Here is a 23,575-nt window from a genome sequence, read left to right as displayed (position 1 = left end):
TTACCAGGAGGCGGAGCCGTCGAGGCGGCTTTGGCCCGGATGTCCGGGCGCTGCGGCGGGGTCGGCTGATCCACGAAACTCTCCAAGGAAACCTACAAGCTGCCGATGGGTGAGTGATTGCCGAGGTCCCGGGAAGCATTTATCCTAGTCTCTGCTTCTTCCCTACGCTCCCAGCTCTGGGCTCGGCCACAGCGGGTGGCCTCCGGATAGCGGCGAATCCTTGTCCCTTCCTCCCAGCAACTCTTGGCCGGGCCGAGGTGGGATAGGGGTAGTCTCTGCTCCAGACAGGCTGCAGCGAGGAGACCGACTGCAGAGGGGACGCCGGCTGCGTACTGGGGGAAGAAGCCAGGCCTTTGTTGTTTGTTCAAAATGTCACCTCAGTCCCTTTGTTTCGGTCCTTTTGTTTAACATTCCTGAGAGTTGACTTGACAATTTAAAGCGCGGGCGTAAGTGCAGGAAAACAGGAAAGGAAGCAGAAGCTAATTGCTGCTTAACGGTTGAGTCCTGCTTCAGCATCAAACGTTAAGTTTGGGGGGCCTTTCACAAAGGGGCATGACGGTTGCAAAACAAAAAATCTAGACCTCCTTTACTAAAGGAAATCAAAGGGGAAAGTGAGCGTGCAGTGGGAGCTAGGGTTTTTTTGGTCGACGGTAAGCTGTTGCGTTCAGTTTATCATACCGGTTTTCAGGCCTTGGATTTTGAGAAATTTTAGAATATTTACACTCAAATGTATTTATTATGCATCTGCTAGATGCCAAACCGGTATAGAAGGTTTCCAGTTCTTTACCTTCTGCCTGCTCAAAAAATCTGAAACAACTCGTTTCCGTCTATTAGTTTAGAACATTGTGATTACAACTGGTTTAAAAATAAGTGTCAAGTAAGGTAAAGAAGGCCATGGGTTTTTTAAAAAGTCAGAAATTTGATAAAAGTGAAAATATTAAACTTGAGACATTTTAGTCAGCGCCATTTCTATTTTTCTCTTAAGCACAAGGAGAAAGAAAAAAGTCTACTTGAATTTGAAAGAAGAAAGAGTATGGTGGATCAGGCAGTCTCTAGATTGTGAATTCATGAAGAATTTGGGAAATGATTGTTCAAGAATAGCCATAGAATGCATAATTTCCCAAGTTAATTCACATTTGGCCAGTTGTTTTGGATTTATTCCACACGAGGCTGTAGGTTCTTTGCGGGTAGGGACTCTGTCATGTTCCTCCGTGAATCTTTAGGGGCCCTTCACCAGTGGAATCAGACACTTAATGCATGTTTACTGAAGGAATGAGTCAATGATGGAAGGGAATCAGATGTCACTGATGAAACAAACTCGTTCGATAGTTTCTCCCTGTAGGTGAGGTCAAAGACAATCTGTAGGCCCTGAGTTTTTTGGTTAAAAAGAGCTGCTTTTTATGTTGTCCAAGCCTTGAGATCAGAGGGTTGATTCTAATGCAGTGGTTCCTAAGTATTGGTCAGAGGCCCAGTGACAGCCTTGATGAAATCTTCACTTGTCCTCTACAAAAATGACCAAAGTTAGGATAATTTACAAGCTTCTTGTAAGGTGAATGTATTTACTTTAAAGGCCTTCCCTTTATTCTGAACTTATGTCCTTTCTGCTTTTCTGGTATTAAAGGGTGTTTTGTCATGAAGGAAGGTGATAATAGATTTCGTGTGTATGCTTGCACTTAATGTCCTGACTGGGCAAAATAAAAAGTATCCATCCTCTCTTAGTCCTCTAGTTAAAAAAAAAAAAAAAAAAGGAAATTCAAAAGGCTAGGCCATCTAATCAAGGGGAATGGCTGGTTGGAGCCACTGGAGACGTACCAGGTTAGGCTTTGAGTTGTGGGCATGAAGTCCGCTCTGCTGGTTGAGGACCTTAATCTTAAGGAACAGTATTAGCAATAAGGTTCCATGTAACCTTCAATAGTGTCACAGTGTAAAAGGAAACCTTTAAATAAATGCATCAAGACTTTTGTCTAATACATATTTTTTAATTGAAAGTGTGTTGAGATATTTCTGCCAAATGTTTCAGCTCTTATTACCTTATTTTTTATAATCACAAAAGATGTTACTATACTGGCATTTGTTTTTAAAAAGCTGTCGATATTCAACCAGCATGCCTTGGACTGTATTGTGGGAAGACCCTGTTATTTAAAAATGGCTCGACTGAAATATATGGAGAATGTGGGGTAAGTCTTAACATTTGTATGTTATTTCATTTGTAAAATCTTTTTGCTTCTGAAATCTTGTCACATGTAGAATAACTTTTTTCTTCGATGTATTCAACTTGTAAAAGAATATGGAGGCATTAATAAAATCCTTATTTGTGTTGTCATATTGATTATATATCTATAATACATCTTGACGGTCACAGTTACTAAGTTTTCTAATTTGATAGTTTTATAATAATTTCTAATTACTTTTTATTAATATAGAAAAGTGATTTGGACAATAATTTAGCATTACAACTCCAGAGCATTTCTCTGCAGTTTTTATATGGTGTTAATAACTAGGTTTTTCATGTAATATTAGTCAACTATTTTAGTAACTTAATAAAGAGTCCTTTAATAACCTTATACAGGTATAGCAAATGCAATGTAGATTGCTTTTTATTTTACTTATGCTTTCTCTTTTATTTTTAAAAGATGCACATGTAAACAGATGTTTAAACTGAAATGTGATGTCTTAGTGAATGATTTTTTGGAGGTGTGAACGTTCTAGGATAATACCTCTACATAAAATACTGTTCTTATATATCATAGGTGTGTCCAAGAGGACAGAGAACAAATGCACAGAAGTATTGTCAGCCTTGCACAGAGTCTCCAGAACTTTATGATTGGCTCTATCTTGGATTTATGGCTATGCTTCCTCTGGTTTTACATTGGTTCTTCATTGAATGGTACTCAGGGAAAAAGAGGTTAGCACTTTCTATGAATGTAACTGGGTGGACTGATGTTGGAATAGCTATCATTTAGAAGACCTTATCAAGTAATTATACTTCTGTTTTTGTAAAAGTGGCAAACCTGTTTTTCCTTTATCTTCTGATTACTTTTGACTGTGGCAAGGAAACTTAATGCTAGGGCATGCCTCAGTAAATATTAAGGGAAATATCCTTTGTCTGTTTTACTCTGAGTGATGCTGAGGGAGTATTTTAGTTATATTTTTATTTCTTAATTTCATTGGTTTTCTACAAAGACTTGGCTATGATTACAAACTGTTTATTGTTCTAAAACAAATACTTTGCAACTTAATACTAGTAATCTAGTATAATGTAGTTAAAATGTTATAGCTGCAACCTAATTATGAAAACTCATACTAAAGCAAATCCAAAAAATTTACTGAGCATTGTGTTTTATGTTGAAAAGATCAGGGAAGGAGATACAAAAATAACTGATGTGGTTTATAGTCATACTCTTGTAGAGAAGACAAATGTATACATAACTAATTATAATACAAATCAGTCTTAAAAGTATATAACAAAAAGTATATAAAAGCTTTATAAACAAAATGCTCTGGAATCACTAAGAATGGAAGAGATAAATTGTGCCTGGTGGCACCCGAAACACTTCAAAAAAGGAACATTTTAGGCAGAAGCAACAGCGTGAACACTGGCAGGGAGGTATGAAACGTGATCTCTTGTGAGTGGGAATGGAAGTAGTTGGGTGTTCAAAGTGTGGATTGCATATGAGAGAAAGGTAATAAAAAGGAAGGTGGGAAAGGGGGTTGAGGCCAGAATGTGAAAGTTCTTGGTGTGTTGTGAACCTCATCCCCCTGGGAATGAGGAACCATATTCTACTGTAGTACATTTCAGCCATCCTGGCTGTTGGTTCCTCTGACATTTCAGCATCTTTCCTGCTTTAAGTCCTGTCCCTTTCCCCAAACTCCTCTCTACCTGAAATACTCTCTTCTCCCTGCAACTTTTTACCTACCTGCCTTTTCTTCCTTCAGATCTCAGGTTAAATTACACCTACTCGGAGAGGCCTCCCCTGACCCAATCTAATGTAGGCTTGTCCCCGTTATTTTTCTTTTTTAATAGCACTCTCATTTCTTTGTTGTTTTTGCTTTGTATTTAGCAGTCAACACAATTTGTAGTTATGTTTGTCTCCTCATTTAATGTTATTTCCCACCCCTGACCATAGGCTCCATGAGGGCAGTGGCCATCGCTGTTGTTGTCTATGAAATCTCCAGAGACCAGCACAGCCGCTGGCACACGGTAGATACTCACTTAGTATTTGCCAAGTGAATGATGTATTGGTGAAGGTTTTGGTTTAGAGAAACAGCATCTTGGATGTATGTTTTAGGAAGATAACTTCTGTGGAGGGCAGATTAGTGGTGAGACATATTAGAAAGCTGTTGTCCAAGAAATAGTGATGGCCAGTGGTAGGAACGGAAGTGAAGAGAAGGTCAGGTGGAAGTAGAATCAGTACTTTTCTGGATCTACCTAATAAGTCCACAGTGATTATTTACGTTGGAAGAGCATTCATTACTTTTTCAGAAGACTCTATTAAAAAATTTTTTTAAAGCAGCTTTCATCCTGCTTTTAATTTCTGTTAATAGAATGATGAGAGATGAGGGCTAGAAAAGAGATGTGATTAACAGAGCTAAAATAGAATAATTGCTCATTTGGAACTTCTCAGCCCAGAGTGGAGAAGAGGTGGGTTTAATGGATGTACCTCACCAAATGCATTTGAACTAAAACATCAGATATGTTTTGAGAGAGAATTTTAGAGCAGAGGGTAGAGCCTTGGTTTGGGGGTAAAGCAGAGGTGTGATAAGTGCTTAGGCAGGAAAGGAGGTAGGTTTAAAAAGGAGGTTGCATATCCATGCTTTGCCTAGGAAATTGGTAGCAAGGAAGACAAGGACTATCTCTTGCATTTTCCTGAGACATTGCACTTAAAATCAAGGAAGCAGTGGCCTAGCTGACTGAGGCTAGACTCATGTTTCTCGACATTTTTTTCATTCTTTCCTCCTTAAAGAAGCTTTTTAGATACCTTTCTTCCCTCAATTCCACCTACCCCATAAAATTTTAATATCGCAGATATATTGTTTATTGGTTTATATAGTGTATGTATACATGTGCTTTATATATAAAAAGTGTAATGTTATTTTATACCCAAGGATCCATTCTTGTCCCCTTGGGAGTGCTAGTGCCCATTGAGAATGCATGGGCTAGACACTAATCAAAACTTCCCTTTCTGGCCTGCTTGCTTTCCCCAAAGTTTAGTATTAAATTTGTTTTTCTTTTGAGGCCAGGGCAGAGATAGGCAGAAATTGCATGTTTTTTTATATAATGAAGCCAGAAGCTGTGCTTCTTCTGTAATTTGTTTTTATGTAATTTATAGCTTTCCAGATGTATTCATGCAACAGTCTTTAGGGATGTTTGCAATGTGCCAGGTGCTGTGCTAGGTTGTGGGATTCAGAGATGATGAAGATGTGGGTGCTCACAGTCCAGCGGATGAGGTAGACAGACCATCACAGTGTATGTGAGGGTCTATAGGAGAGGTGTGTACAGAGGTTTAAGGCTAGCTTAAAGAAGGAAGCAGTCAATTCTGTCCTCTCAAAATAGGGTGGTGTCACAGGAGAAGAAACTGACTTTAAGTTGAACTTTGAAAAATGAATAGTTTTTGAGAGAGGAATTGAAGAAAGAGTCAGACAGTAGGAAAAAGATGTGCAAAAGTCTAGAGCCAAGAAAGAGCACAGCATAACCAAGAAATGAGAGCTGAGGGTGCTATGAGAAATAGGGACTAAATGAGACCAAGATATAAAGAGGTTTGGGGCTGGGGGAGTCTTAGGAAATACTCCTAAGACCTGGGGACAACCCCAGAGCTGATCTTGAAGGATACACCATTTGCCAGATAGGTGACATGTTTTCAGGTGGAGCATGAAGCATGCTGGGATGAATGGAGCAGTGAGGAAACAAAGTAATTTCGTAAGGGCAGGAGGTGTGGGAGGTAAGGCTGGTAGGAAGTATTTTTCCTGAAAGGCAGATGGGATCCACTGAGGTAGTTTAATAAGGGGAATTTTCAAAGCAGATTCCATTTTGTAAAGATTACGTAGTTGACTGCAGATGGATTGAAAGGGAGCATGATGAGAAGAGGAAGCCAGTAAGAAGGTTGCCAAAGTCATGGCAAGAAATAATGAGGTTGGGATTTGGCCTCTAAAAATATGAATTCTGTAGGGAAGCAAAAGATTGGATTATGTAATATGAAAGTGTACACGTTTACTTACATATTTTGTGTCTTCATCTGTGTAAAATGGCACAGGAGTTCTGCTTCCAACACCATGGGCTAATTAGGAGCTCCAGGTCACCCTCCTGCATGAAATAACTAAAGTCTGGAAGAGACATACTGTTTAAGACATTGCTGGTCTCACAGGAATAAGGGGGGATCTCCGAGAACTCTTCTTTTTCAGAAAACAAGCAAACCCACCCTGAGCTGGGGCCAGAGTGACAAACCAGGCAGTAGCGTTGGGAGGGTGGCCAGAGGTTAACTGCCGATAGCAACTGGGTAGTCCTTTCTGTTCCACGTGATGTTGAGTTGGGATGCACCCATCTAGAGGCTGGACTGGGCTGTGGTGTTCAAAATGAGTAACTCATATGCTGGAGTAGGTGCTGGCTGTCAGCTGTGAGCACATGGGGGCTGCTGACCAGCTGCTCTTTTATCTTTGGTATTCTGCAGCTTAATTATAATGTGAATTTCTTTTTATTTATTCTGCTTGGGATGTGTTTTGCTTCCTAGGAAGCAATTCTGTAAATTTGTTTTTCATTCTTTCAGATGAGCCCAGTCAAACTACAGAACAGTGAGAAATAATCACTGGTGATTGTTTCAAGCCACTGAGTTTTAGGGTAGTTTGCTGTGCAGTGATAGGTAACTGAAACATTGTGCAAATAGAAAACTCAAAAGCATCTATAGAGAAGCAATCATAAATAATGAGAGTTTAGTGAAGAGGCTGGCTGTAAGCTAAGTATATAAAATCAATTACCTCCCTATATTTCATTTACAGAATCACAGTACTGTGAGGTAGCCAAGACCAAGGTAGCTAAGCTACATTGGATTTATACTGTGGAACTTGACAAGCTAATTCTCTAATTTATATGGAAGTTCAAAGGCCCAAGAATGACCAAGACCACTGAAAAAGTAAAAGAATGTATGTAATATCAAGAATTATTGTCATATTCTGTTGTCTCAGGGATAGATAAATGGACCCCAGGAACAAAATAGAGAACCTAGAAACAGGCCAGTTATATAGGAGACTTGATATGGCAGAAGTGGCATGGCAGCTTAGTGGGAAGAACAGTAACTATTCAAGAAAGTGCTGCTGCTGGGACAATTGGATATCCAAATGGGAAAAGCTAAAGTTATATACTAACTTAGACACAGAAATCTCTTCTGAGTTAAAGATTGAAACATGAAAAGCAAAACCTTAAAACTTTTAGAAGAAAATGTAGGATAATATTTTTCTTAGAGTGAAAATCTGCTAACCAGAAATTTAAAAATTGATAAAGGCAACTATATTAAAATTTAGAACATCTATTCATAAAAAGACATCACAAAGAAAATGAAAATTCAACCCGCAAACTGAGAGGAAGACATTTGCAACACGTTTTACTAACAAAGCAGAATGGATAAATAATGGAAAGATCACACAATGGATTATTATACAGCAATGAAAACGACTGAACTTCAGATATAAGCAAAACCATGAATGAATCTTGGAAATGTAATTTTGAGTGGAAAGAAAAATCTCAGAAAGCTTACCTCACTTTATCATGTTGAAAAATAAGCAAAACTAAATAGTGGTTTTGAAGTATAAATACAGTTGGAATAAAACCTGTTTAGAAAAACTGATAAAGAACATTTAGTATAATGGTTATTTCTAGGGGAGAGACAGGAATATGGAATGGGGGGGAACAGGTAGATATAAATTGTTAATGTTTTAGTTGTTGGGTTAGGTGGTGAGCTTACGATGTTTATTATATTTTATAACTAATATGTATTACATATAATCTTTTATGTACTTTTAATGTTTAAGATAATTTAAAATGATGCATAGATAACTTTAAGACATTTTTAATAATTTGGCGAGTTACTGAAGATAAAGGTAGATCTAATTTCTGCTCTTCTACACATTTAGACAATATTGGCACAGTGTTACCTGGGATGAGTATTTATCCCTTTTTAGTAAACCTTTCGTAAACCTTTCGTAAACCTTTAGTAAAGGTTAAATCCTTCTCAAGTAGTTTTCATATGTGCTTGGCTTTACTTACCTATTTAGAAGATTTTTTTGTTTCAGGATTTATCAGTTAAAACTTCTTTTTAGAATACATATTTTGAAGCATACACAGGTTTTATTAAAAGCCACGTAACATGCTGAGAATTTTCTGGTGATTGTGCTTCCTTTGTTTTACTAGTTCCAGTGCCCTTTTCCAACACATCACTGCATTATTTGAATGCACTATGGCAGCTATCATCACCTTACTTGTGAGCGATCCAGTCGGTGTGCTTTATATCCATTCATGTCGAGTATTGATGCTTTCTGATTGGTACACCATGCTTTACAATCCAAGTCCAGATTATGTTACCACAGTGCACTGTACTCATGAAGCTGTCTACCCACTGTAAGTATTTATTTAGATGTAAGATCATTTTTTTTTTAAATGATGATTATAGATTTCATTCATTTAAGCAGATTGAGCCTTGCGAAATGGCTCCTAGGCACTGGGGGAGATATACAGAAATGATTTTCTTCTTATACGTGATACATAGTCTGAGAAGAGGAAATAGAAATACATCTTAGTATAATAGAAGTGAAAGTATTTTTGTGTTGATGTTGAAGTATGAGCACTTCTAAAATAAGCTATATCTGTTTCTTAAAAAGGGAATTATAAGGAAAACCTTTTTCTTATACAACAGAGAAGCAATATCTGACATACAGGAAGTAGTATAGGCTTTGGAGCTAAAAACAGGCTTGAGTTTGAATCCCAGGCCTGTCAGCTGTTAACTTGAACATGTTAAGAGCCTCTTAACCTCGGCTTTCCTGTTGGTAAAAATGGGAATAATGATACCTTATAAGGTGACTTAAATAAATGCCTTACATACAGGAAGCACTTATAAGTAGCTGGCATTATTATTAGAGTGCTTGGCTTCATGTTCTTTCTTCTTTTTTTTTTTTTAAATATCAAATTCATAACATTCTGTATAATATTACCCTGGCCTACATTTTTAGAATTTCTGTGAATTAGTGTTCATTCTGATGTGTTTTTCTCAGTAAATGTATAATAGAAGAGTCTGGTATTTGTATTCTCATAGTTGTAGCAAGTTACCATTATGTAATATGCTCAAAAAAATAGTACTTTTTGTGCAATTCTTAATAGTACTAAGTGTCAAAAACAAACATGCACGTATGTAAAAAGATACTTTGCAAAAAACGAGATCCAAAAAAAAAGTAGAAAAAAACAACAACAAAACAAAAAACGAGATCCAGATATAGAGCTATAAAAATCTTTTCCACCTGCCTACCTTTTAAGTCCTGCAAATTATTTATATATATACAGAGACAACCAGACATATTTATATATATAAATTGTATCTAAAAGACTGATACTATCTTATTTGTTGATTTCATAGAGCTATAACCCTCAGCTCTGGGGAGTTGTCCTGGGGACTTGGAGAACTTAACCTGGTCCTATACAGAGAAGTTAATTACTTGCAGAACTTAACCTGGTCCTATACAGAGAAGTTAATTACTGAATCAGATATTATATTTAAATAAGATGTATTTAAAACATCTTATTTAAAACAAAATCAGACTGATTTGCTGCTATTCACATCTATAGTGTTTTTTATAATATCTGTAAATCCTGTAGGAGAGTCAAAAAATATGAGAACAGAGATGGCAAATAGGTACTCGCAGCCCTCATTCTGCAGTCATAACAGCCACTTCTAATTTATTACAGCACTTGTCCTGCTGAGTTGGGTGTAGCCTCAGAGCCTTGTCACAGCACTCAGTCAGACTCATCACACAACTTCATTGATTAGGACATTTTCCATCTGTTCACCATCTTTGAATTAAGTAGGTATTTTTTTTTTCTTAGCAGCTTTACCAATAGTCACTGTGGAATGGACTGTCTGCCTTGTTTTACTAATTATACAAAACAATGTTTTATTAAAAGTATGAGAAGATTTTATAATACTAGCATTTGAATTCATACATGTTACTTTACATAACCATTTAAACTTACATATATGGCTAGACTGGGGCTAAACATTTCTGAAAGCTGTAGGACTACCAAAGTCATAATGAATTTTTTTTTTTATAAGTCAACAAAAAGTAGTGGCGCAATATTAACAGAAACCTTTGGAACACTATTACATTGACTAGTGGAGGATATCTTCTCCATTGGTATATATAAATTCCTTACAAATTGAAAAATATCAGAATGGTTTTACTGATAATTATAGTTTTGAGGCAAAATTAATTAGATAAGATATGGAAAAATATGCAAGCTTCTATCATTAGAAACTTACTGCAAAAGGTAATGTTTACTAAAACTTTGAGTTATTGACAATGAGCAGTAATTACTGTTGTAACAAAACTTAGCTTTAGCTTGTCAGATTTATCCTATGTGCATATGAGGGGCATGGATGTGGGGGGGAGGTAGAGGATGAGGTCTTCTGGTGGAGAGCAGGGGCAGGAAACAGGTATCTGCTTCCAAAAGCTAGTTTCCTAGTTCTTTAGGACAGGTAGCACATGATGGTTTCCTTCTGATTAAAATAATAGTCTTTTTGGAGCTCTTAAGGAACTACAAGCTGAAGGAATAGACAGATTTTATTTTGTTTTGATATTGGTAAGAGGTAGCCTAAGAAGACAAAACTCATCATCCAAGAAGTGAGGCTTGAAATAATGCAGTATGGTACAGGGCTGGACCTAAAAGCATCATGAGAGCACAGCGACCCGGTATCATTAAGCTGTGTGGAGAAGAGGCATGTGGTCAGTTATTTGAAACAACTCCCGTGCTTCCCTTGACTCCCCCCCTGCAAGGGAGAGGGTTTGCGTATAAGATAGTAAAAAAAATAATTTGAAAATCCTCATGGAAAGGAAGTTAAAACTATGTGCATAGAAATATAAATATTCAAAATAAGGAGCTAGAAACTATAGTCTGCTGATACAGAGATCTTTTTGCAACTTTTTTTCTGGTTGTAAAAATTACATTATAGGATATTTGGAAAACAGAAAAGGCATACCCCAAATAAAATAATCCATAATTCCATTTCTTAAGATGATCACTGCTAAAAATGTCTTTCCAGCTGCACTTTTTATTTTTATTTTATTTTTATTTTTTTATTCTTTTTTAAAGAACATTAAGGTTATTCTATGCACATGCCGTTTTGTAGCCTGTTCTTGTCACTTAATGTATGAGGCACAGTTGCTTTTGTTGTTAACATTTCTTTCATAACTGGATTTTTAATGTCTGCATAGTATTCCAGCATAAATGTACTCTAAAATTTAACCAACTTCCTATTGTTGAATATTTATTTTCTTCCTGAGTTTTCTTTATTGTGTGATTCAATAAAAATGCTTGTTCATCAGGTTTTTGTGTATACCTGATTGTTTCCCTTTGATAAATTTCTACAAGTAAAAATTTTGAATTAAAGGATATAAACATTTTAGGATTTTTGATACACATTTCCAAACTGTCTACCGGAAATGACTCAGCATACACTTTGCAGTGGTATTATGAGAGTCTTTTTGGTGAACCCTCCACCAGTCTGAATATTCGATGGATAGACTTTTTAAACCTTTTTCAGGATCTTTGATTTTAAAATGATCAATGATAAAAATACATTTTAAAACATATTTTTGATGTTATAATTTTTTATTTTATTTTCCAGATACACCATTGTATTTATCTATTATGCATTCTGCTTGGTATTAATGATGCTGCTCCGACCTCTTCTGGTAAAGAAGATTGCCTGTGGGTTAGGGAAATCTGATCGATTTAAAAGTATTTATGCTGCACTTTACTTCTTCCCAATTTTAACCGTGCTTCAGGCAGTTGGTGGAGGCCTTTTATGTAAGTTTGTTGGGTAAAGTCAATGAAATATATTTACTATATGTGATAAACAATATTTTCTCTGAGTATAATTTTGGACCTTTTTCTGTAGTTTGGTTTCTGTTTTTTATTCTTGAAAATAAACCATAGTATATATTTTTGCTAAAACATATCATCATTCTTTATCAAAACTGATTTCTGTTTAGAGAATACTTTGTATTTGAAGCTCACGTCAATAGGAAGATTTTTAAAACCTGAGTATAAATTAAAAAACATATATAGATGGAAATTATTCTTGATATAATAGATGGTTTTTACATATAATAGATGGAAATTACTCGTGATAATATATACTGTTTACCATTAAGTCTTAGTTTTCTAAATTCCTTTATGAAAGACTTAGATATAGTAAAAAATCCTCAATATATTTTTTTAATATATCCATTCATTTATTCAGCAACCATTTAGACTGATCTGTGACTCGAAAGAAGAATGAGAGAAAGTTGGTGTTAAAGAGCTCATATATTACTAGGAAAGCTATAAGTAGCTGAGAGAACATAGTGAGGGACTTTTTGAACGTGTGACATTGAACATTGCAAGGATGTTGGATACCATCTTTATATGGAACCTGCGTGGGTGCAGAGGGCAAGCTTCTGGCCTGAAGGAACTGGGCAAGATGGCATCACTGTGCAAGTAATGTAGCTTAGTAATGAATTTGATTCAAAGTTAGGAGGGTGGAGCTGAGGATAAGGCCACGGGAAGAAGAAATTGGAGACTAGTCAGGGGTCTGTTATCCCTCATATTCTGGTTTTACAGACGTATTGTTTCTTTTGGCCTGCATAGTATTTGAAAATCTATAGTTTTTCCTAGCTCCTACCATTTCCTATTTTCTTAGATTTGGCCCACTTCAGTCATTCTCCTGGATGACCTCTGTAGGCATTTGAGGTTGCTATTCTTGCTCTAGGGACTAGAGACCTGCTCTTAAAAGGATTTCAGGAGGAAGAGTGACATGACTAGATTTGCATTTTAGAAAGATAACTTGGTAGCAGTGTGGAAGATGGATTGGCAGGGAAGAGAACCTGGGGGATCAGTTAAGAGATGACAGCCATAGGCCAGGCCTGACTGTCTGACCTAAAGCAGAGAAACACTGGGAAAGAAGAACTATTTCAAAGACAGAATTAACTAAGCTAGGTAACTAATTAAATATAGGGGTTGAGGAAATGGGAGGAGAATACGATAAAGGAGCTTTCTGACTTAGTAACTAGTGAATGTATGAATAATGAATGTTAGAATAAGCAAATAGGGTGGTGAGAAGTGAATTCAGTTTTAGGTATTCATGGAATATTCAAAAGAGCACAGGTAGTCATTTATCTTAGACAAGCTTGGGAGAGCTGACTAGGCTTAAAGATTTAAGAATTGCCAGCCCTCAAATCCCTGTGTCCTAGACTGCCACTGGTGCTATTGTATAGAACCTCTTGGTTATGAAATGGGGAAAATGGAAAAGCTGTGGAAAGCAGGGAAAGGTTTGGAAAGTTAACCTAAGGAGACTGTCAGACAGTGTTACTTCCTATGTTGTAGCTGCCCATATGGAAAATGCCTTTTCCCACACTGAAAGTCTTTGGATCATTTTGTTAACAAGCCTCCACTCAAAACACATTCATAGGAGGATCAAGGAGTTATTGTTTATTTGCACTAAGTATAAACTTGTGCAATCTGCTGAGATTAGTCACAGAGGGTATCATACCAACTCATAATTTTATGGTGTTGAGAAAAGGCACCAGCAGATTTGGAGTCTGGTGAGGACTCATTTCTTGGTTCATTGATGGCTGTCTTCTTTCAGTGTCCTCACATAGCAGAAGAGGGAAGAGGTCTTTGAGGTCTCTTTTATAAGGGCACAAATCCCATTCATGAGGGCTCCACCCTCATGACCTAATCCACCCCAAAGGCCCCTACACCTACTAACAGCATCACATTGAGGGTTAGGATTTCAACATAAGAATTTGGGGAGTGGGGTCACAAACATTTAGTCCATGACAAGGGAATATAGCAAGTCTGAGCAAAGTAGAGCACCAAGAGGCTTCTGGTAGCTCAAGATACCAGGGTCTAGGGAGAGAGACACTGGGGTAATTAGGAAGATGTCAGTGACAAACTTTTACCTGCTTGGAAGTATTATTGAAGCCAGTTTTTAAGTGTGATCTTCCTCTGAACCACCAGCAGAACTAAAATGAAGATTTCCAGGCACTACCCCCAGCCAGACCTAGTTGCTCAAAATATTACATTGTTTTAGACCCTAGAGTAAGAACCACTCTAAATCCTGCTTTGAGCCCAGAACCTCCCTCTACTCCCCACAAGTTTGGGGCTAGTTGGAAATTTCCTCTTTCTCCTTTTTACTACCATTTCTTTCTCTACCAGTTCTTACTATCATTAGCAACATTGTTTAGCTATTTATAAGTTAATTGGGATTCTTTTGAATGGCTGGTTAGGACCTAATCATTGTCAGTTATTTAGTAATTGGAATCAGACCTGCATAGATAATTCAGAGATTCGGGCTGCCATATCCTTAATTAACATTTGAAAATGTTCCAGATGGGTTCCACTGCATTGTATTGTAGAATGATTAATAGTTTTAGTAACTGAAGTTAATCGTTTTAAAATAATTGTATAAAAATAATTCAAGGTATCTTTCTCAATTTGTCCATTTGTTTTAGTGAGCTATAAATTTAGAACATTTTAAGAGGTGGTATTTTTAAGAAAAAATTTCACTTAAAGTATTATTTTACTGTACTGTATTTGAAGTAGAACTGTCTAGAAATTTGACATTAAGAGCACTGAATGATCCATTTTGCCTTTGAGGTTTATTGGTATATGACCTTTTAATTAAAGCTGAATTACTCTTATATATAGCCTTTCTCAACTGAAGTTCCCCATCTGGACCACAAAACACAGAAAATTGAGTAATTATTTTGCCAATTCTCCCAAGTTTGATACATAACTAGTATCATGCGAGATGCATAGGAGAGAAGTTAATTCTTTACAGCAGTGGAAGCCTTCAGGCAGGGGTCTTCAAAGCTGGGCCAATGATAGTTTTACATTTTTTAACTGTTGGGAAAAAAAATCAAAAGAAGAGTAGTATTTCTTGACATGTGACAGTTATATGAAATTTGAATTTTATTGTCTGAATAACTTATAAATAAGTTATAACTTACAAACTTATAAAGTAAGTTTTACTGGAACACAGACACATCCATTTTCTGTATGATCTGGCTGCTTTCCCACTACAACTGCGGACTTAGGTGACTGAGACATAAACTGCGTGGCCCACGAAGCCAAAAGTACTCACTGTCTGGTCCTTTACAGAAAAAGTTTGCTGACCCCTGCCTTAGAGCATTAGGGCTTCACTCTCTCCCAAGACTGGTTGAGTAGGTTTTTGTCTGTGGAAAGAATTATACTGTTTGAATTTTTTGATGGTTTATTCAGAAAATTTAATTTTCAGCATAATACCAATGTTTGTCTTTCAGACTATGCCTTCCCATACATTATATTAGTATTATCTTTGGTTACTCTGGCTGTGTACATGTCGGCTTCCGAAATAGAGGTAGGACATCTTTTTTCCTTTGTTAAAGACTTTTTTTTTTAATAGATTTGATAACTGAATAGGAGAATAGTGCATATGATATGATATGTTACAACTGATTGTTTTAGTAATCCTTGGCTAAACGATGCCACTCAGTGGCTTTTGGCTCATTAGTTCATGAAAAGTTGTATACTGGACAATATTTGCTTGGGAAATTAGTGAAGTAGTCAGGCTTAACTCCAGCATGTTAGAGAAAAAACTCATTTCACATCATTTATCCACATAGAAAATGTATAATTATTGAAATGTTGAACCCTATTAACACTATTTTGAAGGAAACATAAAAATGCTTTATTTTATATAGAACTGATTCTAGGCTTTTTTTTTTTTTGCAGTGAACACTAACAGTCATCAATAATTACAGTGTACATTCCATACCCTTCTATGTTTTGTCCCTAATTTTATTTTCTTGATTACGGATGTGTACTTTTGCCCTCTAATATCTGTAATACTTTGGTGATTTGGAAATATTATTAACACTCACATTAGTTCCGATGCTGTTCCTATCTTGAGATATCCTTTTTGTGCCTCTAACTTTTTAATATTTCAGTGGAAGGCCACTGTTAGAACTCTTAGAGAGTAAACTCTAAAGGAATAAAAGTGTAACATGTCTTAGTACTCTTCCATTCTATGCTTGCTAATCTAGTGCCTATGCACTGTTTTCAGCCGCCCACTACAGTTGATATGTGCTCTCTTATAATTCTTAACATAAAAAAGTTCACCCCAGAGAAAGTTGTTAACTATTTTGGAGTGGTTGCTCTTGAAACTCCTGTTTCTATTACATTAGTGAAAGAATGAGAGGGGGGAACAAACCACCTAGAAATCATAGTGACTTTTAGGTAGACTAGCAGTAGAGGAACTAGACAGTATTTTTATGGTGATTTTTCAGATGCTTCCGTTTGTATTCTACTCCCATTTCTCCTTGGTAATCTTTAATCAACTTTGCAGTATAATTAAAGATAAGCAAATTAGTTTTGGCACTTTTATCAACTCTAGGGAAATGGGGGGGAAAATGATTGGATATTTGAATAAAATGAAGTTTTTGAATTTTTGTTTATTATCCATAGTTACTATGGAAAGTTCGATTAGCTTGAATCATATTTGTTTCTCTGCTGCTGGGAATCCCCCATATATAAAACATTCATGTGCTTCAATTAGCACTCTATACATGAATCAGAAATAGGGATTCAAGTCAGGAAAAGACAGTCAAGCTCTAGGTGAGCTGATGAGCCATTTAATGAGGGATAGTTGCTAAGTAACCAGTTGCAAATTACATTTTAGTGTGTTCATTAGCACATTTAGATATTACTTTTATAATAATTTGTTCCTTCCAATTTCTGTATATTGTAGAGCAGTATTAAAGATACAAGGGAAATCAGAGTAGTCACATGTCATTTCTGCTCCCTTCTAAGTATCCAGGCAGCAGACTCTAGGAATGCTGGAGTTAAGGAAGTTGGGTGTATGTACCTCCTCCTTCGCACTGGTAGACTCAGCTGCTGTGGATCAGGGCAGGAAGAAGGCACATAATGTGGCGTTCCCCTTCCAGTTCAGCTCTTTCAGAAGAAGCGGTAGTGTTTCAGGGTCGAATGGTGGTGCAGACCAGAACTTAGAGACGTGGGCTCCCATCTTGGTGCTGCCGCTGAGTGCTGAATGTAGGAAGCCTCAGTTTCCTCATCTGTGAAGTGTAGTAGCAAGACTGGGTGATTTCTTAGGTCCCTGTGATTCTGAGGTTATGATTTTGTGTGACAATAATATGTTTTAAAGTAAAATGTAATAAATTATCTAGCCAATTCAGCCCAATAATCTGTATTTCTCTTCTTTTCTTTCTTTTATAAAATTATGTAGAACTGCTATGATCTTCTGGTCAGAAAGAAAAGACTCATTGTTCTCTTCAGCCACTGGTTACTGCATGCCTATGGAATAATCTCCATTTCCAGAGTGGATAAACTCGAGCAAGATTTACCCCTTTTGGCACTGGTACCCACACCAGCCCTTTTTTACTTGTTCACCGCAAAATTTACCGAACCTTCACGGATACTCTCAGAAGGAGCCAATGGACACTGAATGTAAAATGCCAAAAAACCCTAAGAAGTGTTCTTAATAAAAGGAAGTAAAGAAAAAAATGTATTAGTACTCTTCTGTCATACATGGGAATATGATTGTCAGTACCCCTATTGTTATGGGGGGGGGTTGTTGTTTGTTTTCTTTTTTTGACTTAACAGATTTTGTGGTTTGATGGAAAATACAAAATCCCATCATTCTCCATTATGTAGTATAACACACCATACACTTAGAGCACACGGTTATATTACCCTAGAAACCTATTAGGAAGCACTTGCCTCTCGCAATAATTTAGCTATTCTTTTGTGCAAAATCATGTTTCTGTGTACCTAGCAATGTGTTGTTCCCGCTTTTATTAAGAAAAACTGTAACAAGTATAATCTGGAATCCTTAGCATTGGCATAATTGTGCATGCCTGTTGTGTTTCAATGTTTCAAGTATACTGAATTATAAAGTCAGATGTACTTGTGGGGTCTGATAGCAAACATGGAAATCAAGTATGTTGTTTTTTGTTATCTATTTATTTTCACCAATACAGTATTTTGATCTATTACAAAAATAGAGCATAATTTATATAACAGGTCTTTTGTTTTAGATAGTTTGGTTGAAGACATCTTCAGGTTATTCCTGTTCCTGTAAAGAAAAATGATAATAAAACGCTTAACTACAAAAAAATCTCAAATATCTGGCATTTAATTGTATTTGCCACACTAATTGTGGAAATAATTCAAAATGTTAAGTAGTAAGATTAGTGTCTCTTTCCCAAATGAATAAATATACTTCCTTCCCCCATATCTCATTTTTGAAGGATATATGCACGTGCCATATTTTATGAATCCTGAGACACAATTTTTGTCACATTGTGATATCTCAGTTGGTGGCTTCCTAGATTTAACAAAATACAGAATATCTACAGTACATAAAGTTTTCCTGTGGTTGGTTGGTAATACGTGTGCTGTGATTTTTATGCTCTGAAGTCTTCAGGAGACTCATTATTGGGAGCAAAATAAGATTTTTGCACTTAATAATCTGACCATGTTTATCCATTTGTATTTTTAGAAGGTTATTTCCTTTTTCTGCTCCTTGGCGAGGGTTGCGTGAGTTTGTTAAATCTCAAACTTTTAAGACTTCCGTTGACAGTTGCAAAATATAAAAGAAAATGCACTCACTTTTTCTGTAGTTTTGTACCTTTTAAATTCACAACAGGTGTATCCTTTAAGTTATTTTGTTAGTTTTTCTTTGTTGATTTTTTTTCATAGTACATTCAACCACTGGGAGACGGATTCTTTTGATAGGACTCTGTTTCTTCTTATTTTCTGTAGGAATAAATAAAATGTAAAAAGTCTATATGTATCTTATATAGGTTTATGTAGTTACAATTTTAAATTGCCCCAAGAATCCTCAACTGGACGATTGTATAATGGGCGGGGGTGGGGTGGGGGATGGTGCTGAGGGATCATGCATCTGATTACCAGGACTATCTTTTTGTCGCAGTACATTTGGAGTCATTTTAATAATTATTTTCCCCTCCAGTGTCCTCTTCTAGCAGAAAAGTGCGTATGCAAAAGGAGAAATTGTGCAAGTAATATGATTACAAGTCCTCAAATGCAAAGAATTTCGGAAATAATACATATTTGCATTTTTAATTTGCTTCCTTAAGAACAAGACTAGAACAATTCATAGCAACTGTGGTTGCTAATGTTACTAAATAATTTGTTAAAATGGTCATTAAAAATACACAAAAAACAACCCTTTTTCTAGCTCGGCTTTGTTTTGTCTTAGATCCTTGTACTGTATTACTACTCTGGCTGCTACAGTGTATAGTAATTACTTTGCTAACTAGTACTGGATAGGTAATATAAAAGTTAAAATATTTTCTTAATTTGGGTCAACTGATAAAAATAACAATTACATTGTTATATATTTGTCTCAAACCGATAGTTTTCAAGACTTGGCTGCCCAATGGAGCCAGCTGGAGAGAGTTCTAAAAACACGCCGGGGTCTCACCCCCGGAGATTCAGGGTGAATTGGTCTGGCTGAGCAGAGGGATTTTTAAAACTTCCTCCAGGTGACTCTAATGTTTGAAAACCATGGTCTAAACTCTCTTCCTAGTTCAGATCTTAATTTTTCGAAGAGATCTTTTGAAAATTTCTGAGCAAATGATTTTTTTAAGTATTTCTTACTGAAATTTTGATTCTGCTTCAATAATTAGGCTCTTTTCCAGAATTAAATGATCAAAATAAATTATATCAAGTCCTTTTCATCACAATAACAAAAAGATAACTTTAACAGAGAGTTACACGAATTTTTTGATCTTTCTCTAAAAATATCTCTTGGCCTAAAAAAGTCTTCTGTAGAGCACATATCAAGTTAAAATATTTGATTAGCACACAAAGTGTTTATCTGTAACCTAAGTTATAGTACATGGTATAATACTCAGGGATTTTTGGAATTTTTAAACAAAATTATTTTTAATACTTCTTTACAAATAATCTGTACACAGTTACTATTTGGTTTAGGTATACACCAAGAATTAACTTATTTACCTTTAATTTACAAGAAAGAACGTTAAAGCAAAAAGTAACGATTTTAGTTTTCAGGGTGAAGTCTGGCATTTCACATTCGGCCAAGCCTATCCCCCACTCTTGCCAACTGGTACCCCCAGCAGATCTCCACTCAGCCACGCTATTACTGTTCCTGGCCAGCTTACGTCAGCTGCTCCTTCAGGAAGACATCCCTGTATATTCCCAACGCCCCAAAAGATTGAGAGGTGCCTCTTTACCCTCCATAGCCACTCACTAGAAGGAATCCACCATATTCTAATCATCTCTTCACTTGTCTGCTTCTCACAGTGTATGACCAGTTTCAGGGACTGGTCTTGTTCGACTCAGTAACTGGGCATGTGCTCTAGTACAGGGCTCAAAGGTATTCAATATGCTAATACAGATAGTGCAGTGACCCTGAAGGAGAGCACCAGGACCGGCAGGGCCACAGTGACACATTGTGGCCAGAAGAGGGCAGGAGAGGGCTGTTAAGCTGGAAGAGATCAAGGGCTTCTCTAGAAGTCCATCAGTGACAGAATACTTTCAACGCGAAATATCCAAGAGCTGAGAGGTGCCTCAGAGATGTTCAAGTAATTCAAGGAGCCAGGGTGACTATTATCTCCTCAGGAGGGCCGAAGATTTCAGGGATCTCAGTGCCTAATTTGTGTCTGAGGCATTATTTATTATTCCTGTTAGTTAGCATTCATATTTAACCAGGGCAACTGGAGAGTGGAAGTTAAATAACACGTAAGAAGCAGAGCTGAGATTCCATCCCAGGTCCACCTTCCTCCAAAGCCCATGTGGTGGTAGTGCTCCAGGAGCAGAAACAAGTGGAGTAAGGGAATCCAGAAATCCTCCTTTACATCTCAGCTCCATTTCCAGTTCTCCAGAGACCTCTCCCGATTCCTTAACTAGGTCAAGTCTCTCTCCCTCTAAGGTTCTCTCATAGGTCTCATACCCCACCTGTAAAATTCCTATGACAATAGGTTTTACATACATTTGCATAATACTTGGTTCTCCCACTGTGTCAGGGGTGGGCAAACTACAGGGGCAATTCTGCTACAATGGCAGACCTGAGTAGTTGCTACAGAGACCTTATGGGTGACAAAGCCAAAAAATATTATGGCCCTTTAACATTTGCCGGCTTCTGTACTAGACTGTGAATTCCATTTGGGCAGGGATTATACCTGTTTTCATTCACCACTGTAACCCCAGAGCCTAACATGGTACTTGGCACAGAATAGGCATTCAGTAAATACTTGTGGAATTCAGTTTAGTGTTAATAGTGAAACATGGATGAAACCTTAAAAACAGGAGGAATTTCAAGTATCAGTATGCCCAGTTAGGAACATTTCAGTGGCTGCAAACAGTACTGACTTTTTGAATTGAAATTCCTCCAATCAGTAATCTATTGACTGAAAATATTTTCAGTAGAAATATGTGTTTTTTCTTATAAAATTAAGTGATATTCTTTTCATTTCCAACAACAGAAAGAATATTTTAATTTTTTCCGGAATTGGTCACTGTGTAACAGAGCATGTTTATCATTGCATGGCCTAGGATCCTTAGGGTTTGCCATGTTGCCAAAAAAAAATCTCACCCACTCCATGAGTGATCAAAGGAGAAGATGCAATACTCTAGCTCAGGGTTTGGCAAACCTTTTCCGTAATAGATAATTTAGGTGTGGCGAGCCACATGGTCCCTGTCAGTGTCTGCCACTGTAGCACAAAAGCAGCCATATGTAATGTGTGACTGTACGAGCATGGCTGGGGTTCAATAAAACTTTATCTACAAATATAGGAATTTGAATTTCATATAATTTTCTGGCACCAGGAAATATTATCCTTTTGATTTTTTCCCAACTATTTGAAAATATAACAACCATTCTTAGCTCTGAGCCCTATAAAAACAGGAGGGGGCAGCTTTACAGAAAACCCCGAACAAAATTTTTGGCCAAGCCAATACTTTCCATACTTGCAATACTTCATAATAAATATTAACTGGAACTTGTTCCAGTTGTCTAGAATAAGAACGGTTTAATTAAGAGTCGTATATACGGACTGCCTATCAAATGAACTTAAATTTTAATTAAATGATTGTACCATTTGGATGAAATAAAAATGAATGGCACATGCTGAACTGGCCTATTATTTATATTTTATTTGGGTTGGTTTTCACTCAAAGCAACTATTACTCTATTCTGAACATGATACTTTAAGTTGAAAATGGAAGTAAAAATTAAGATCCATGCTGAGACTGAATATACAAACCAACAATGGCCACACCATACATGACAATAGACCCATGCAATGACCATATATGTAATGAGCCCAGAACAGTCATAACTTGATCAATGACCACCAACTTCCCTCTTTTATGACCCTTCTTCTAACTTGGCACCAACCAGAGAAAAGCCAAGTATGCTTACTAATCAATCACATAGGCTGTCCTCCTTCTAGTCAGCCTGTTACCAGCCTCCCCATGCAAACAACCTCCAATCGGAACACACCTGAAACCTTCCTTTTTTTCCCCACACTAAACCTCTCTCACTCCCGCACCTGCCTCTGAATCTCTGGCAAAAACAAGCGATGGTGACTCTGACTCCCTTGTTCTACCAAGCTTTATGCCTCAGCTTGTTCTCGTTTGGGTGGCCTGCAATTTTTTCCATGCTGCAATCCTCCACTTTCCATAGGTTATCAATAAGACAGTACTCAAAATAAATGAAAAAGGGAATATGGTATTAGTTATTCCATGGGTTTAGCTTAGCTTCAATATAGTCTATTTTTTTGCTCCAATGCAAAGATTCCATCAGGTTTCAGACAAAAATGGAAGATTTGCTCGTGTGAAAACAGTGCAATTGACACCTAGAGATGATTTGGCTCTTAAAATTCTGCTTGCTCTACAGTTGCTAGGGATGGCCTGACCTAGCAAAGAAAATGCAGAGTTAAGCAAGATTCACCAGGGACCCTTGTGCACTAAGACATAATAGGTATCACCAACCTGGAGCAGGACCACCAAGACAGCTTTGAGGTTGATAAGAAGGTTCACCCACAAAGTTCCTTATTGGCTGCTAAAACATTATTTCTTTTGTCAAGCAATACCCTCAGAATATTGGTTTTTACCAAATATTGAGATGTTTTTAGTTGTACCACTTTCTCTCATTTTACTTTTATTTCATCTTATTTGTAAATTTTCTACAACCCACCTTTAATATTGCTTATCTAATGATGATGCTTTTAAACCTTAATAACCTCTAACAGATCTGTACACTTGCCAGATGACATTATTTTCATTTCA

At 36.8% G+C, this 23,575-nt stretch overlaps 2 protein-coding genes across 3 annotated transcripts in view; one reads left to right on the top strand and one right to left on the bottom strand.

The window, feature by feature from the left end:
• The first annotated feature begins 4 nt into the window (after positions 1-4).
• On the top strand, positions 5-18,825 carry JKAMP (JNK1/MAPK8 associated membrane protein). Of its 2 annotated transcripts, none has more exons than XM_079912894.1 (7): positions 5-109; positions 2,086-2,177; positions 2,751-2,905; positions 8,399-8,605; positions 11,880-12,061; positions 15,559-15,635; positions 17,520-18,825. In XM_079912894.1, exons 1-7 carry the CDS (start codon positions 106-108, stop codon positions 17,736-17,738), a joined length of 936 nt encoding a protein of 311 aa, XP_079769020.1. In that variant the 5' UTR covers positions 5-105; the 3' UTR covers positions 17,739-18,825. The 2 variants fall into 2 exon arrangements, with proteins under 2 accessions (XP_079769020.1, XP_079769021.1); XM_079912895.1 differs by having other exon boundaries at positions 34-109; positions 2,104-2,177.
• A 111-nt stretch (positions 18,826-18,936) lies between these two features.
• The window catches only part of CCDC175 (coiled-coil domain containing 175), a gene marked incomplete at its 5' end in the record, with an annotated part of 74,351 nt that continues 69,712 nt past the window's right edge, over positions 18,937-23,575 (bottom strand). The window contains one exon of the mRNA XM_079913567.1: positions 18,937-19,051. Within this exon, the coding sequence (XP_079769693.1) occupies positions 18,951-19,051 (101 nt within the window). The 3' untranslated portion in view covers positions 18,937-18,950. The remainder of the gene's footprint in view (positions 19,052-23,575) is intronic.

This window comes from Stenella coeruleoalba, assembly GCF_951394435.1.
Source record: "Stenella coeruleoalba genome assembly, chromosome: 2".
In the NCBI taxonomy this organism is placed as follows: domain Eukaryota; kingdom Metazoa; phylum Chordata; class Mammalia; order Artiodactyla; family Delphinidae; genus Stenella; species Stenella coeruleoalba.
Note: the sequence above shows the minus strand (reverse complement) of the source record. Positions and strands in the feature narration are given on the sequence as shown.